Source organism: Amphiura filiformis, chromosome 8, assembly GCF_039555335.1.
Source record: "Amphiura filiformis chromosome 8, Afil_fr2py, whole genome shotgun sequence".
NCBI classification, from domain to species: Eukaryota; Metazoa; Echinodermata; class Ophiuroidea; order Amphilepidida; family Amphiuridae; genus Amphiura; species Amphiura filiformis.
Window position 1 is genome coordinate 33,387,709 of NC_092635.1, and position 15,871 is coordinate 33,403,579.

A 15,871-nucleotide genomic window follows, 5' to 3' on the forward strand; every position below is an offset into this window, starting at 1 on the left:
CTACACCCGGATCTACATGTATATTATAGCATGTGGGTTATCGCAGCGGTGAGGTAAAATGGAGGTGGGAGTAGGCCCTACTTTAACGGTGTGATTTAAGGCAAATTTATTCCGACAATCCGACTTATGCTGCTAAAGTTATCGGTAAGTTTTGCGAAATAAAACCGAAAGGTATATAATAATTTGTTCTTGAAGAAAAAATATAAATATCAAAACCCAGTCATGTAAATTGTGGGCTGTTACAATAATATGGAATAACAAGGAAGTACTTCAGTCAATTTTCATCTTGTAATATTTCACCCCTGTGTAACACAGTGGTGAAATATTACAAGATGACAATTTTGGGACCATTTTCAGTAAACTTTGACCTTGGAAATATGGGATTGCACAAATGGCTAAAACGTTGGCTAACGTACTTTGTCTAATAAGTGACCCACAAGGAGAGTATGTACCAATTCTGTTGCTTTTATGACCTTCCGCTCATTAATTGATTTGCTAATCTGCAGTACTATTGATCTGCTGATATCAACAGAAAAATCATCGATCTTCTTGTAATGTCATACTGCAGTTACTGTCCGTTTTCCTATACACAATACACAGTGCTCTTACCATTGACGCGTGACCTCTACAAATAGCGTACGTTAGAAGTATGGGGATTTGCCTAGTTAACGTCGCTGTGTGAAAAATAACCGGCCAATATTAAAAGTATTCTTCTAAAATTCTAGAAAATATAGTTTTGTAACATGTCCTAAATTTTTAGCTAATTTAGATGTTTGGAAATATTCGTACTTTGGTGTTTTAGTGTATGTTATAGGTAATAGTACATTGCCTAGTTAACGTCGCTGTGTGAAAAATAACCGGCCAATATTAAAAGTATTCTTCTAAAATTCTAGAAAATATAGTTTTGTAACATGTCCTAAATTTTTAGCTAATTTAGATGTTTGGAAATATTCGTACTTTGGTATTTTGTAAACGACAGATAACACCAAAAAATATGAAGAAATTATTTCCAAACCGTGTTAAGTCAACAATCATTATGTTGCTCATTTTCAAGAATGCTGGTTAACAAAAAGCAGACCATTGTCTCATTTCGTGAACAAAGGTCCACATACCATTGTTTCCTTGTGTTTCCTTTATAATCGGTTACCCAACTGAAGCTATAACACCAGCTCATTGCGATACTGCACATATAAAACAGACACATGTGCACAACCAGAGAAGATCTGATTTAATCAGTTGAGCTGTTTTCAATGAGTGTTATCTTGGTTTAATAGCTTTTAATGGGGTTTAAGTCCTGCAAAGGTCGAAATGAATTATACTGTAGACATGACTGCATCATGTTGAGTGGTAACTGGACATTCCTCATGAAATAATTCCGTGAATGAGACGATCTTTAGCTTGTTTGAAGAGCATTGACTGAAAATTGCATTGATTCTCAAGACCAAGGCTAAGGCTTTTGCCCCACAAGGCCAAGTCTCAAGGCCTTAAATTCAAGCCTTAAAGTCAAGGCTCGGCATTAGCGACCCTACAGACTTTTTATTCGACGTAAAATACTTGATGTAACATACAGGGTGTCCCAGAAAAAATTACCAAGTGAATAGAATTTAAACGTAAGTCGAGAAATAGACATCAAAATCAAAACATTTAAAATGTAGCGCATGGCCTATTTTATTGTGCATCACATACAAAAATTTTATTTGATTCGGTTGACTGGTTGCGAAGAAATTAACGATTACGTAATGCGAGCATCAATACAGTTCATTCCAAGTTTGATCAACAGGCGCATTTTTCATACTCGCTCACCGCTTCCTAAAGTTTGTGTATCTTATTAAATTTAGTCCACATTCTCTATTTTATAACCCGACGGTGTTATGTTATTCATACTTTCACTGAGGATGAATACCAGTTTGTCCGAGAAAACGAATTTGGAAGCTTTCCAACTTTAATTCTGTAGGTTGTGTAAATACGTTATATTTTAAAGGTCCGTAACCCGATCAACAGCATCATCCCCCCGATTTTTCTCATTGTTGATGAGTTTTTGATATCATAAAATGAATCGTATTTTTCTCATTACCATCCTGCAATTTGACGCTTCAAATCGATGTAGGCCTATTTCCGAAGAAATCTGGGAAAAACCACCTTGTTACAGGCTACCAGTTGGTCGCATTTTACACGACACGTGAGTTTTGGGTAGTCATAGAATGAAATCGGAATAGATTCGGAAGACTTCACCCCAGTACCAATTCGTCCACAAAAATACATCAAATAGGCCCCTAATGTCAAACTATAGATGGCGCTATAATGATATAAAACAAAAAACAAAAATAAAGAAATACATAAAAGGCGAAATAAATAAGGAAACATGACCTATATTGTCAAGCATGATACGAGGAATATGAAAAAAATTATGAGAGCACCTATACCCCCCCCATTAAAAAATTAGTTAAAAAATAAAACAAAGAAAAATCATAAATATGTGAAAATGTGCATGACATTAATGTTTGCTGAGCAGTAGATTATCAAAAAATGATTTTTAATGTTATGAAAACGTTTTATACCCTTATAACCCGATATTTAAACGTTTTCTAACAACCTTTTATAACCTTTTGCGAATGATGTCGAAAACGTTTTGTGTTTGCTGGGTAAACTTTAAACTCATATTCGTAAAACCCATTCATATTTGATATTTGTTATTTCAACAGTTTGATGACACCAGCGTTTGAAGATGGCCACTCACACTCCTGTTAAACAAATCAATCAAATCAAGAGAAATGATTTGAAATTCGTGAAGCAAATAGGAGAAGGAGGCTTCAGTTCAGTTTATCAGATGACTTGGATACATCCATCACTAGGTCCTATAGAAATAGCTGCCAAGAAGTTGATAAAGCGTGATGTAAAAGAGTTGGATATTATGTCTGGCCTTGATCATCCCAATATAGTGAAACTCATTGGTGTAGTTGATGAACTAATGGATTTCATGTTGATTCTAGAGTTATGTAATAGAGGTTCCCTTAGATCCTATCTCCAAGGACTCAACGGTGGACGTCTCTCTGATCAGCAATTCTATGATTGGGCGGAACAAGCAGCTAGACCCCTAGAGTATCTAAAACAAAAGCACTTGGTGCACAAAGATGTGAAATCCCCCAATTACATGGTAACCACAGACAATAACTTGAAACTAGGCGATTTCGGAATTGCCAAGTTTATTGATCAAACTGTTGGCAATGCTACTGAGACCGCGTCCTGCCGCTGGATGGCACCCGAACTCTTTGTAAAAGGTATCTTGTCCCCTAAATACGACATATTTGCCTATGCAGTGGTCATATGGGAAATGAGAACAGGGAAGTATCCATTTGAAGGTCTGGAACCTCAAGTTATTGCATGGAGAGTCTGTCAAAAGAAGGAACGACTGCCCATTCCAGAAGATTGCCCACGACCAATCAAGGACTTGATGAAGCAATGCTGGAAAACTGACTGGAAGAAGCGGCCCAGCATTGAAGAAATAATATCTGTGGTAAGTGTTTCACCATGACAATACTTTAAAAGATCACAAGTACCTAATGCGATGTGGTAAATTAATTGTTAAATGTTGGATGCATTAGAGAGATTGCGATGTTCCAAACGCAGGACGTGGAACGTACGTTTTCACGTTACGTACGTTAATACGGTGTTAAATATTGCTAGTCTCGGTTCCAAACTGGATTGTGCTCATTTGTCACGAAGGAGAACAAGTCAGCTGGAATGAAGACTATAATATTTGATCTAATCTAATCTAGGTCGATAGAGGGTATAGTGATTGAAACAAGAATTCCTGAAAAAAATTGGTGTCAGTTCTAATTTACAATGTAATTATTATTTGAATGTAATGTTAAAGATGGAATTGCATGAGAAGTTTTGCACTGCAACACTGACAGGAACATTTAGTGGTAGTTCATTTATCATTAAATAATTATACACTTACATACGTGTTTTGGCGCAGCGTCAGCCTTCTATTCTAGCTAAAAACGTTTTTAAAATTAAAAAATATGCAAATGAGGTAGCTAATTTGCAAATTTTGCAACAAAAATCACATGGGATCTTAAGACTGCCCCTTACCACCATCCCACCAAGTTAAATCTCTATACGCCTCGCCAGTTCCAAAAAATGGCAAAAAGCCTTTTTTTAAATAAACAAATATGCAAATGAGGTGGCTAATTTGAATATTTTGCGACAAAAAACACGTGGGATCGTAAGACTGCCCTTTACCACAACCATACCAAGTTACATCTATATACCCCTACCAGTTCCGAAAAATGGCAAAAAGCGTTTTTAAAAAAAAAAAAAAAGAAATGAGGTGGCTGATTTGCATATTTTGTGACAAAAATAGCATCTGATCTTACCCACCAAATTACATTTCTATATAGTTCGAAAAATGGCCAAAAGCAATTCGACAAATAAAAAAAATAGGCAAATGCGGTGACTAATTTGCATATCTTGCGACAAAAATTGCATCGGATCTTACGACTGCCGCTTACCACAACCTCATCAAGTTACATCCCTATACGCCTCACCAGTCCTTCGAAATGGCAAAAAAAAACACCCAAAAACAATTTTAAAGTTAAATGTGCAAATTAGCTACCTAATTTGCGCCAAAAATTGCATCAAGTCTTAGGGCAACCACTTACCACCACCCTACCAAGTTATACCCCAATACACCTCACCAGCTCCGAGAAACTGCCGCTAACCACAACCTCATCAAGTTACATCCCTATACGCCTCACCAGTTCTTCGAAATGGCAAAAAAAACCTCAAAAAACAATTTTTAAGTTAAATATGCAAATTAGCTACCTAATTTGCATATTTTACTAAAAATGCATCAAGTCTTAGGGCAGCGACTTACCACCACCTTACCAAGTTACACCCAGATACACCTCACCAGCTCCGAGAAACTAACCTGGAAGCCAAAGGCATTTAAAAACAAAGTTCACACAATACAAATGTATTTAAGACCCCATTATAGCATAAGGCAATTTATAAGTCATTTTAAATGATTTTAAATGTGACGTATACAATTTGTCTATAGCACAGGGAGATATAAAATGTAGGGATTTGGGTACTTTTTGTTCAATTTTCACAGAAATTGAAGGATTTGACCTATGTTTTGTTTGTCTGTTTACCCCAGGGTCGCTGAAACAAAGAATTATATTAATTGAATCACCTAATTTATAATTAATAAAGGACAAAGAAAGATAAAAGCAAAAGTATGCTTCATTTTAGTTAAAACAATAGTAACATCCCTGTTGTGTACAAAAATATAACTCTATACGATAATGCAAATCAGGATCAATTCATGGACTAAGTGCACAGGGAAATGTTGAGTATGTAAATTAAATGGAACAGCCAAAATGCCAATGGGTACGTAATTTAACTAGAACAGCCTTAAATTGATATCGATATTAATATTGACGTCACAGATTCGATTTGTCACGTGATCGTCAAACCTGTACTAAAGGTGTCAGTTCTGCAGGAACTGACACAAAAATAACAGTAAGCTGAGTCTCTGCCTAATTCAAACAGGCCGCTTTTGATTTTGACTAAAATTTTGACCTACATGCTGATTAAACTTAATTGTGTTTTTTTGTGCTCCCCAAATATTATAGTTGCCCAAAAACATATATTTTGGTAGATTAAAGATCACTACATCCATACATCATGACTTTACTTTCAAAATGAGACTTTTTCGTCCTGAAAATTAGGCGCGTTGCATGGACTTAGACATGAGGTAAAATCAGCATATTTCAACGTAGCATCTGCGTTTTATTCTACGTTGGAATCCAAAATGGGAAATCGCAGTGTCATTTTTTTGTACGCAAAGTAGGCCTATCACACACATTTCAATGGGCAATCTCTGCGTATGAATATTGCGTTTAAATTTAGTCCATTTTTAACACATCGCTGTACCTTTATTATAATGATTTGTTACAAACAAAAAGGATCGTAATAATAATTAGACTTTCCTTCGTATGTTCATTATCTTTGACTGTCTTTAACATATTGTGAAATGGACAAATTTTGTGCATTTTCAACGATGTATGATATCTACGTCGATTTCGCACGTGGAATAGCTTCAAAAATAGCTAAATACGTGACCTCGCTTCGATACAGGAGAGTGGTTTTGAATAGATCAACGTACGTCCGATGTCTACGTTTGGAAATCGCAATGTCTCTATTCATTGTAATCAGTGGCGTAGCTAGGGGTGGGCAGGACTCGCCCACCCTGGAAAAATCTGGGGGGAAATTTTGGAGCAAGAAGGGAAAAAAAGAGAAAGGAAAAAGAAAAAAGAAAGGGAAAAAGAAGGGGAAAAGAAAGGAAAGAAAAAAGAAAAAAAAAAAAAGGGGAAAGGAAAGAAGAGAAAAGGAAGAGGGAATGGGGAAAGAAAGGGTCAAGACTTAGAGGGAAGGAAAAGCAACAGAGAGGAAACCTGAATAAATAAAAAAGAGGGAAATGAAAAAACAAACAAAAGGGAAGCATAAGAGGGATGGGGGGAAGGAATAGGGAAAGGGGCGCGAAAGAGGGAAAAAGAGGAAAAAACAACAACTTATTGTGGGGAAGCAATTCATGCACAGGGGGAAGGAGTGTAAGAAAGGGGAAGAAATTGAAGAATATGAAGAAGTACAGGGAATTTAAGGAAGGGAACGGAAAGTGATTTGAGGGGAAGTAATTTGAGTAAGTGAGTGGAAGGGGGAAGGAATGAGAGAAAGGGGAAGAAACTGAAGAATATGAAGAAGACAAAGAGACAGAATGGAAACTTAGGGAACAGAAGTAATTGGAAAGTAATTTAATGGAAGGGGGAAGGAATGAGAGAAGGCAGAAGAAATTGAAGAATGTAAAGAAGAAGGAAAGAGAACGAAGGGGAGAAGGTGTAATAATTTAAGTGAACGTAACAACTTGTTATTATCAACTCAAGAATATCAGTATTGTTTTATTGTATTACCTAGTTGGGGGTTTACACCCCCCAGCTAGGTACTGTAATGCTCTCCGATTCTTCTTTCTTTCTTACCTAGCTGGGGGGTTTACACCCCCCAGCTAGGTACTGTAATGCTATCCGATCTTTACCTAGCTGGGGGTTTAGGTACTGTAATGCTATCCATTCTTTCTTCTGGCAACAAATTGCACATTTTTTGCTCTAGCTCAGACATGCTTTGACCGATTTTGACCTAACTTGATCACAACCATCATTGACCACGACCATACACGTCACCTGACTTTTAGTAGGTTAAAGGTTACAGAGGGGTCAAATAGGCTAAAAATGTGATTTCAGCTAAAATTCTTCTTCTCCTACATGTAACATTCTACAATGACGTCACTTGACCATACGCATCAGCTATACCCAGTGCCCATAGTGTGTAAACAGAATTGGGTTCAAAGGTCATTAAGGGGCATTACAGGTATATAACCAAATACCTTCAAAATGCTTCTTCTACCACAAATTACATAGCACAATGACGTCACTTGCACATATGCATTGACTATACCCAGTGCCTATAACTTGTACACAGAATTGGGGTCAAAGGTCATTAAAGGGGTAAAATCTTACAATTGCATTATCTGGACATATGTAAGGGATATGTGGCTCAAACTCATTAACAACAAATCTCAGGACCAGGGATTTTTTACAGGGGTCGGGTCATAGGTCACGCAGAGGTCAAATCTTAGAAATGCATTTTCTGGAAATCTGTAAGGGGTATGGGGCTCAAACTTAGTGACAACCAACTTCATGACCTGGGGAAAATTTTGATACATTTGCAGGGGTCAGGTCAAAGGTCATCTTAGGTCAAATCTTAGAAGAATTTCATTATCTGGACATCTGTAAGGGGTTCAAAGCTCAAACTCAGTGACAACAAACCTCGTGACCAGGGGAACAATTTGAAGGGGTCAGGTCAAAGGTCATCTGGGGCTAAATCTTAGAGTTGCGTTATTTGGATATCTGTAAGAGGTATAGGGCTCACTCTCGGTGACAACAAACCTCATGACCAGGGAACATTATTGAACATCTTGCAGGGTAATGTCAAAGGTCATCTGGGGTCAAATCTTAGAATTGCGTGACAACAAACTTGATGACCAGGGAAAATTTTTGGAACATTTTGCAGGGGTCAGGTCAAAGGTCATCTGGGGTCAAATCTTAGAATTGCATTTTCTGGACATCTGTAAGGAGCACGGGACTCAAACTCGGTGACAACAAACCTCATGACCAGGGAAATATTTTTGGAACATTTTGCAGGGGTCAGATACCTCCACAACACCAACAAGCCCCAGCTAGGTTTGTGGTCTATGACCACCATTTGCCACTAGTTCTTCTTCTTCTTTCTGGCAATAACTTCAAAATGCTTCTCCTCCTACAGGTTACACCCTACAATTACGTAACTTGCACATAATTGTGTATTGGCTATATCCAGCGCAAATTGGGTCTAAACAGAATTGGGGCAAATGGTCATTAAGGGGGCATTTCCTGTATTTAACCAAATACCTTCAAAATGCTTCTTCTGCCACATATTATATAGTACAATGATGTCATTTGCATATATGCATCGGCTATACCCCACGCCTAGAACTTGCATACAGAATTGGGGTCAAAGGTCATTAAAGGGGGAAAATCTTACAATTGCATTATCTGGACATCTGTAAGGGGTATGAGGCTCAAACTCGGTGACAACAAATCTCATGACCAGGGAACAATTTGAACAGGTCAGGTCAAAGGTCATGCAGAGGTCAAATTTTAGAAATGAATTTCCTGGACATCTGCTAGGGGTACAGGGCTCAGACTTGGTGACAACAAACTTAATAATCAGGGGACATTTTGGAACACTTTGCAGGAGTCAGGTCAAAGGTTATCTGGGGTCAAATTTTATAATTTCATTTTCTGGATATCTGTAAGGGTTATGGGGCCCAAACTCTGTGACAACATATCTCATGATCAGGGGAACATTTTGCAGGGGTCAGGTCAAAGGTCATGCAGCGGTCAAATCTTATAAATTTATTTTCTGGACATCTGTAAGGGGTACGGGGCTCAAACTTGGTGACAACAAACTTGATGACCAGGGGAACATATTTGGAACATTTTGCAGGGGTCAGGTCAAAGGTAATCTGGGGTCAAATATCAAAATTGCATTTTCTGGACATCTGTAAGGAATACGGGACTCAAACTCGGTGACAACAAACCTCATGACCAGGGGAAAATTTTTGGAACATTTTGCAGGGGTCAGATACCTCCACAACACCAACACGCCCCAGCTAGGTTTGTGGTCTATGACCACCATTTGCCACTAGTTCTTCTTCTTCTTCTTCTGGCAACAAACTTCAAAATGCTTCTCCTCCTACATGTTACACCCTACAATTACGTAACTTGCACATATGTATCGCCTATATCCAGTGCCCATATAGTGCAAACAGAATTGGGATGAAAGGTCATTAAAGGGGCATTTTCGGTATATAACCAAATATCTTCAAAATGCTTCTTCTGCCACATATTACATAGCACAATGACGTCACTTACACATGTGCATCGGCTTTACCCAGTGCCCATACCTTGCACACAGAATTGGGGTCAAAGGTCATTAATGGGGTAAAATCTTACAATTGCATTATCTGGACATCTGTAAGGAGTATGGGGCTCAAACTCGATACAATAAATCTCATGACCAGGGGAACATTTTGCGGGGGTCAGGTCAAAGGTCATGCAGACGTCAAATTTTAGAAACGCTTTTCCTGGACATCTGTAAGGGGTACGGGGCTCAAACTTGGTGACAACAAACTTAATGATCAGGGGTTGGAACACTTTGCAGGGGTCAGGTCAAAGGTTATCTGGAGTCAAATCTTTATAACTTCATTTTCTGGATATCTGCAAGGGGTGTGGGGCTCAAACTCAGTGACAACAAATCTCAGGACCAAGGGAACATTTTTCAGGGGTCAGGTCAAAGGTCATGTAGAGGTCAAATTTTCTAAATGCATTTTCTGGACATCTGTTAAGGGTACGGGGCTCAAACTCCACAACAACAAACTTACTGACCTGGGGAACATTTTGGAACACTGTGCAAGGGTCATGTCAAAGGTCATCTGGGGTCAAATCGTAGAATTTCATTTTCTGGATATCTGTAAGATGTACGGGGCTCAAACATGGTAACAACAAACCTCAAGACCAGGGGAACATTATGGAACATCATGCATAGGTCAGGTCAAAGGTCATCTGGGGTCAAATCTTAGAATTGAATTTTTTGGACATCTGTTAGGAGTACGGGACTCAAACTCGGTGAAAACAAACCCCATGACCGGGGGAGCATTTTTGGAACATTTTGTAGGGGTCAGATACCTCCACAACACCAACATGCCCCAGCTAGGTTTGTGGTCTATGACCACCATTTGCCACTAGTTGGTCTTTATTTTAAATTCATTTTTGTGTCCTTTCAGATAATACTAAAATACATACATACATACATACATACATACATACATACATAAAGGTATTTATATAGCGCCTTTAAAATTGTTCACATAAAAACGTTACAAATGTATGCAAGGAGGCTTCTCCTGATGGTATAAAAATGCCCCAAACCCATGAGCTTCCGGGGCCATCGCCCCCTGGATCCCCACCAGGGGCCCTAAAGCGGGCCCCTGGACCCCACGCAAGTGGGCGCTCCACTCGCTATGCTTGCTTCGCTCTAGTATTTATTAACTTGGGGGCAATTTTGGAGCCTTGCCCACCCTGGCAAAGAGGGTTGGCTACGCCCCTGATTATAATGCCCCTGGGGGGCACTCCCACTTTGGAGGTGACGCGTATGCAGCGTTGCTCTCACCCAAAGACCCCATATTTTTTTACGAAGACATGCTCTGTCACCCGAAGACCCCTTATTCTTCCCTTTGATCTGTCACCCAAAAGACCCTTACAAGTTCAATCTCCGCCCCTGATTTTGTTACTTCTGCTATTAAATGAATGTTCCATTAGAAGCGTCAGTGTAGTTAGGTGTACTATCCAGAGAGGTTGCGTCAGTCCATCGGTAGCCAAGTAAAGGGAGGCTTGTAGGGACGAGGTGCTAGTAGAATCCGTCCCATTTTTCCAATTTAGCTCCAATTAACGGATCGTAGGATTTTTTTTGGTGTTGAAATAACCGACCTGCAGTCAATTACGCCAACAAAAAATGACAGAAAAAGCAAATATTGATCCCATGGAACACCGGCGATTTTGTGGTATGATTCCTTACGTTTTACCAAAAATGAACGTACATTGCAAATGCGATATATATTACAGCGAATTAATAAGAAAACACTTATTTTAAAGGTTTGTCGTTGCTCAGTTGTTAAGATATCCTGGGGTCCTACGTTCAAATCCTGGTCATGGATGAAAAATTTTCTTCTTGGCCTACTCGAGTGAAGAATAAATTACGATTATAATCAGTATGTTTGGTAAGACTAGTGAACAAATGTCCTACACAATATGACAATAATATTTTGTTTTACATTGCAGATTAAAGCAGCAGCCAAAGAAACCAGACAGAAGCAAATCACTGGGCCATGGAAGCTAGAGAGGAAGTTTGAACTTCAGTTTGTTCCTGGTAAGCGGTCTCGTGCATATGGTATAGCAGTCAATCCTAGTAATAGGGATGTTGCTGTTGCACACTGGTGGTCATCACAGGTCTACACCAACAACGGAGAGTACAAGCATAGTATGGATACATTGCAAGGACTGGAACCAGGCATGGAAGGGGAGACATCACGTCCATTCCAAGTCACCGTTAATCCACAGGGTACTACCTACATTATTACTGATAGTAGTAATCATGTTAAATGCTATGACTCACAAGCGCATTTTACAGGCCAATGGGTGTCATCATGTCCACATGCATCATCAGGTTCACCATGGCTGAGGGGCCTGGCAATGGATCATGAAGAACATCTACTAGTAGGAGACTGTAATAGTAAGCACATTAATAGACATAGGCAAGATGGTTCCTATCTAAGCAGTATCAAGGTAGGCATTGAACCCACGTGTATTGCAGTGACATCTCAAGGTGCAATTGTTGTAACTGAGATTTTCAAACCTCCACAGATAGTAAGTAGTACAGGACAGGTGATGTGCACCCTCAAGCATCCAGTAGGTGAGTCTCAATGGAATCCATATGGAGTCTATTGTCATGAAGACATAATCCTTATTGCTAATCACACAACGCGAAATATATTGTGCTATTCTGAATCTGGCAAATATTTGGGTGATATTCCCGTATCGGGATTTCATAGTCCAAAGCTTCCAACAGGTGTAGCAATGACAGCAGATGGCAAGAAATTACTGGTGTGTACTCTCAGATCAGTACATGTATATTCTCTTTGAATAATGGCCATGTACGAACAAACACAATTTTCATTACCTCACACACTCAGGAACATCATTAACAATGCCGCAATTCAACTTTCAGTGCCTTGTATTTTGTTACATTACTAAAACCAAAATATATTGATTGAATTGAACTGGTTTTCACAAAGCACTTTTGAGATTCATAAGTTAATGGGAATGCGGTTTAATTTCCTCTTAAGGGATGAAATCAAAACTCGACCGGCGGTTGACCGCCGATTCCGTCCGGCTTCTATTGTTCTACCAAAGTTTTTAAATAAATATTTATCGCGGGGTATTGCTTGTTAAGACGAGAACACCCTCCTGCTCAAAATACCAGAACAAAAATGGCCCACATTTGTGGTGTGCATCTTCTGCTTGATCTGTTTAGATAATATTTTCATGCATTTATCCAAAAAACTTGGGTGAGTATGGTTTAGGTTTCAAATCTTACATAATCAGAACTGAATACTTCAACTTCAACCATAAGTCACAATATACAAACAGATAAGACATTTGAATTTTAAGATCCAATTGAAGAGATCTTTTTTACAACTTGTTCTGTCCACTACCTTGATGTTACTTACTTCTGCTCGCACCTTTGACACTAATCCTCCCACTCCCCACGAAACATTTGTGGCATAGACTACTTCAATCATAAGTCACAAGATGGAAGCAGATGAGGCATTAAACTGTAGTATCCAATTGAAGAGAGCTTGTCTAAAATGTGTTCTGTCCACTACCTCAATGTTACTTACCTCTAGCTCTGTTCTCAGCTTTGGCACTAATCCTCCCACTCCCCACGAAACATTTTAGCCACATACTACTTTAACCATAAGTCACAAGAATGTAATTTAATTTAATTTTAGAATCCAATTGAAGCTTTCCTAAACTTGCTCTGTCTACTCAATGTTACATACCTCGATCTGCTCTCACCTTTGACACTAATCCTCCCACTCTCCACGAAACATTTCTTCAACCACCAAACTTCTTCAACCATATTAAAGCCACAAGAAAGAAGCAGATATTGAATGAGATCTTGTTTAGGAAGGAACCAATCTTGCCCCATGTGACTCACTATTTTACTAAGTTGGAACATTTTATGTAACAATTTTATTTCAAAAATTGACAGTTTTCATTTAACTGTCATAGTGGGATATAGCACTATTTTACTAAGTTGGAACATTTTATGTAACAATTTTATTTCAAAAATTGACAGTTTTCATTTAACTGTCATAGTGGGATATAGCACTATTTTACTAAGTTGGAACATTTTATGTAACAATTTTATTTCAAAAATTGACAGTTTTCATTTACCTGTCATAGTGGGATATAGCAAATTAATATTAGTGAATGGTGAATATCGTGTACCAAGCAACCTTTAGGAAAGCGTTCTTCATTCGTCCTTATGAAGTAAAACAGAAAAATGAATTACACCATCACATGACATCAGTAGTGACTACCAGCGATCATTATCTCACGTAGTTGTTAGATATTTCCAATAAAGATGTAACATTATTAGAGGTTACTTGTAAATATGTATGCGAGGTTGAATTTCAACCCATTTTCATATAATTTATTGTTGTACAATGAGATGAAATATTTTTGAAATAAAAGGAAGTATAAAGGGAAAACATCCGTTTTTAATAATACGTTTACTTTGTATGTAGTTTTATTTGATGTCCTGTGTGTTTTCCCACACAGAATGCTATACCCGTCACCCATCATTTAGGTCGGGTGTACATGTAGCTAAAAGGTATGTGACCGTATGTCAGCAAAAAAGGGGGGTGTATTCGGGTTTTTTTCAACAACATGCGGAAAAGCAAAAGAATGCCTTCATCAAATCTTGATATGATTAATACGCGCGTGTGTCGCTTCTTCAACGCAATCAGGACAAACCGCTATACGTTATGACGCGTTTGAATTCTAGTCTTAAAGTGTCGTGTCGCTCACAATCACCGATTACGTTAATGCCTTCCAGACAAAACACACTAAAAAAGGTACCTTTAAATATTTTTCCATAGCTGAACAAAGATGGCGTGAAGACCCAAATCTCCTTTAGATCTTTATATTTCTGCGATCACAACTCTTCCCCTCATAGGTAACACACCAAAAAGATTAAGTCCTATAAAGGTAACTAATTTCATTACAAAGTTAACACATTTTTGTTTGTTTTTGAAGAGCAAACAAAGTTACCAACATTATTAGCCAACAAGACTGTGAATATTTTGAGTCATCCAGTAGTAGAAACTAGACAAAATATGAATCAAAATCTGGACTAACCAACGATTTTTTTCAGTAACGTTGCGACCCGTTCGCCGGGTCTTCATCAGACTGTGCCGATAATCATGATAATTGACTGACACGTTTATGGTAATCGGCGAGGATGTCGTTTCACGGTGGGGTCCCAGGCGTGCGATAACAGAAAACGGAGACCTCCATTCTTGTTGAGACATCGTCATCTTCGATAAGGAGGAGAGGTGGTTTGAGAGGGAAATTAAAGAAGCCATCCGGGAAAGAGCCGATCAGCCAGCACTCAACAAGAAGGGAGGTCTCCGTTTCCTGCTATCACACGCCTGGGACCCCACCGTGAAACAACTTCCTCGCCGATTAATAATGCTATCTTCAGTAGATAGTAGAAGGGTTATTGGGGCAACATTTTAGGTGGATTTTGTCTCTTGAACCAGTAGGGTAACCTGTCTATCTCTGTAGATTTCTGGTGATCTTAAAGAAACATATTTGATGCCTTTTTATGCTTCCTGTTTTGCCATATTAATTTTCCCTGCTACAGCCCCTGTCGTTGTTTATGACCACACTCAAAAGTAGTATACTTAAATGATTGGTGTAATTTGTGCTTAAAAGTGTAATGTATTTCAACTAAATCCAGAGCCTATAAAAGAGACCGAGACAATGTATGTGATCACTATTATGCAGCTAAATTGGCAATAATAGAAAAAATATGAATCAAATTCTAGACTCACAAACGATTTTTTCAGTAACGTTGCGATCCGTTCGCCGGGTCTTCATCAGACTGCGCAGAGAATTGCCTGATGGCTTGGTCACGTGATGGTAATCGGCGAGGAAGATGTTTCATGGTGGTCCCAGGCGTGCGATAGCAGGAAACGGAGACTTCCCTTCTTAATCCTTCTACTATCTACTGAAGATAGCATTTGAATGTTATCGACTGGAGATAGCAATTGAGTGTTAATCTACTGAAGATAGCATGCATGTTATCAACTGAATATTATATAAATAAAACAAAAATTTAATATAATATAGTACTAAAGATATCATTTCAGTATTAGTTCTATCTCCTTTTATTTGTTATCTACTGACGATAGCTTTTGAAAGTTGGCTACCAAAGATAAAATTTGAGTGTTACATATTGACGTATTATGAAGTATATTGAAGCATAGTAGCAATGCATTGTTATCTACTGAAGACATCATGAGTGTTACATTGACTGTCTACCGAAGATAAATAAATATAATAAATTAAAAAAAATTGGATTT

General features: G+C 38.4%; 2 protein-coding genes across 2 annotated transcripts in view; both read left to right on the plus strand.

Annotated features, from left to right (window-relative positions):
• The window catches only part of LOC140158975 (uncharacterized), a 564,514-nt gene that overhangs the window by 31,491 nt on the left and 517,152 nt on the right, over positions 1 to 15,871 (plus strand). The window lies entirely within an intron of this gene.
• On the plus strand, positions 2,726 to 12,368 carry LOC140159490 (uncharacterized). Its single transcript, XM_072182978.1, has 2 exons — positions 2,726 to 3,514; positions 11,499 to 12,368. Exons 1-2 carry the CDS (start codon positions 2,726 to 2,728, stop codon positions 12,357 to 12,359), a joined length of 1,650 nt encoding a protein of 549 aa, XP_072039079.1. The 3' UTR covers positions 12,360 to 12,368.

Excerpts from the sequence above, each read along its gene's own strand:
- LOC140159490 (XM_072182978.1), top strand. The coding sequence starts at position 2,726 with ATGGCCACTCACACTCCTGTTAAACAAATCAATCAAATCAAGAGAAAT. Across the intron at positions 3,515-11,498 it reads TTGAAGAAATAATATCTGTG|ATTAAAGCAGCAGCCAAAGA; the intron begins GTAAGTGTTTCA and ends TTTACATTGCAG.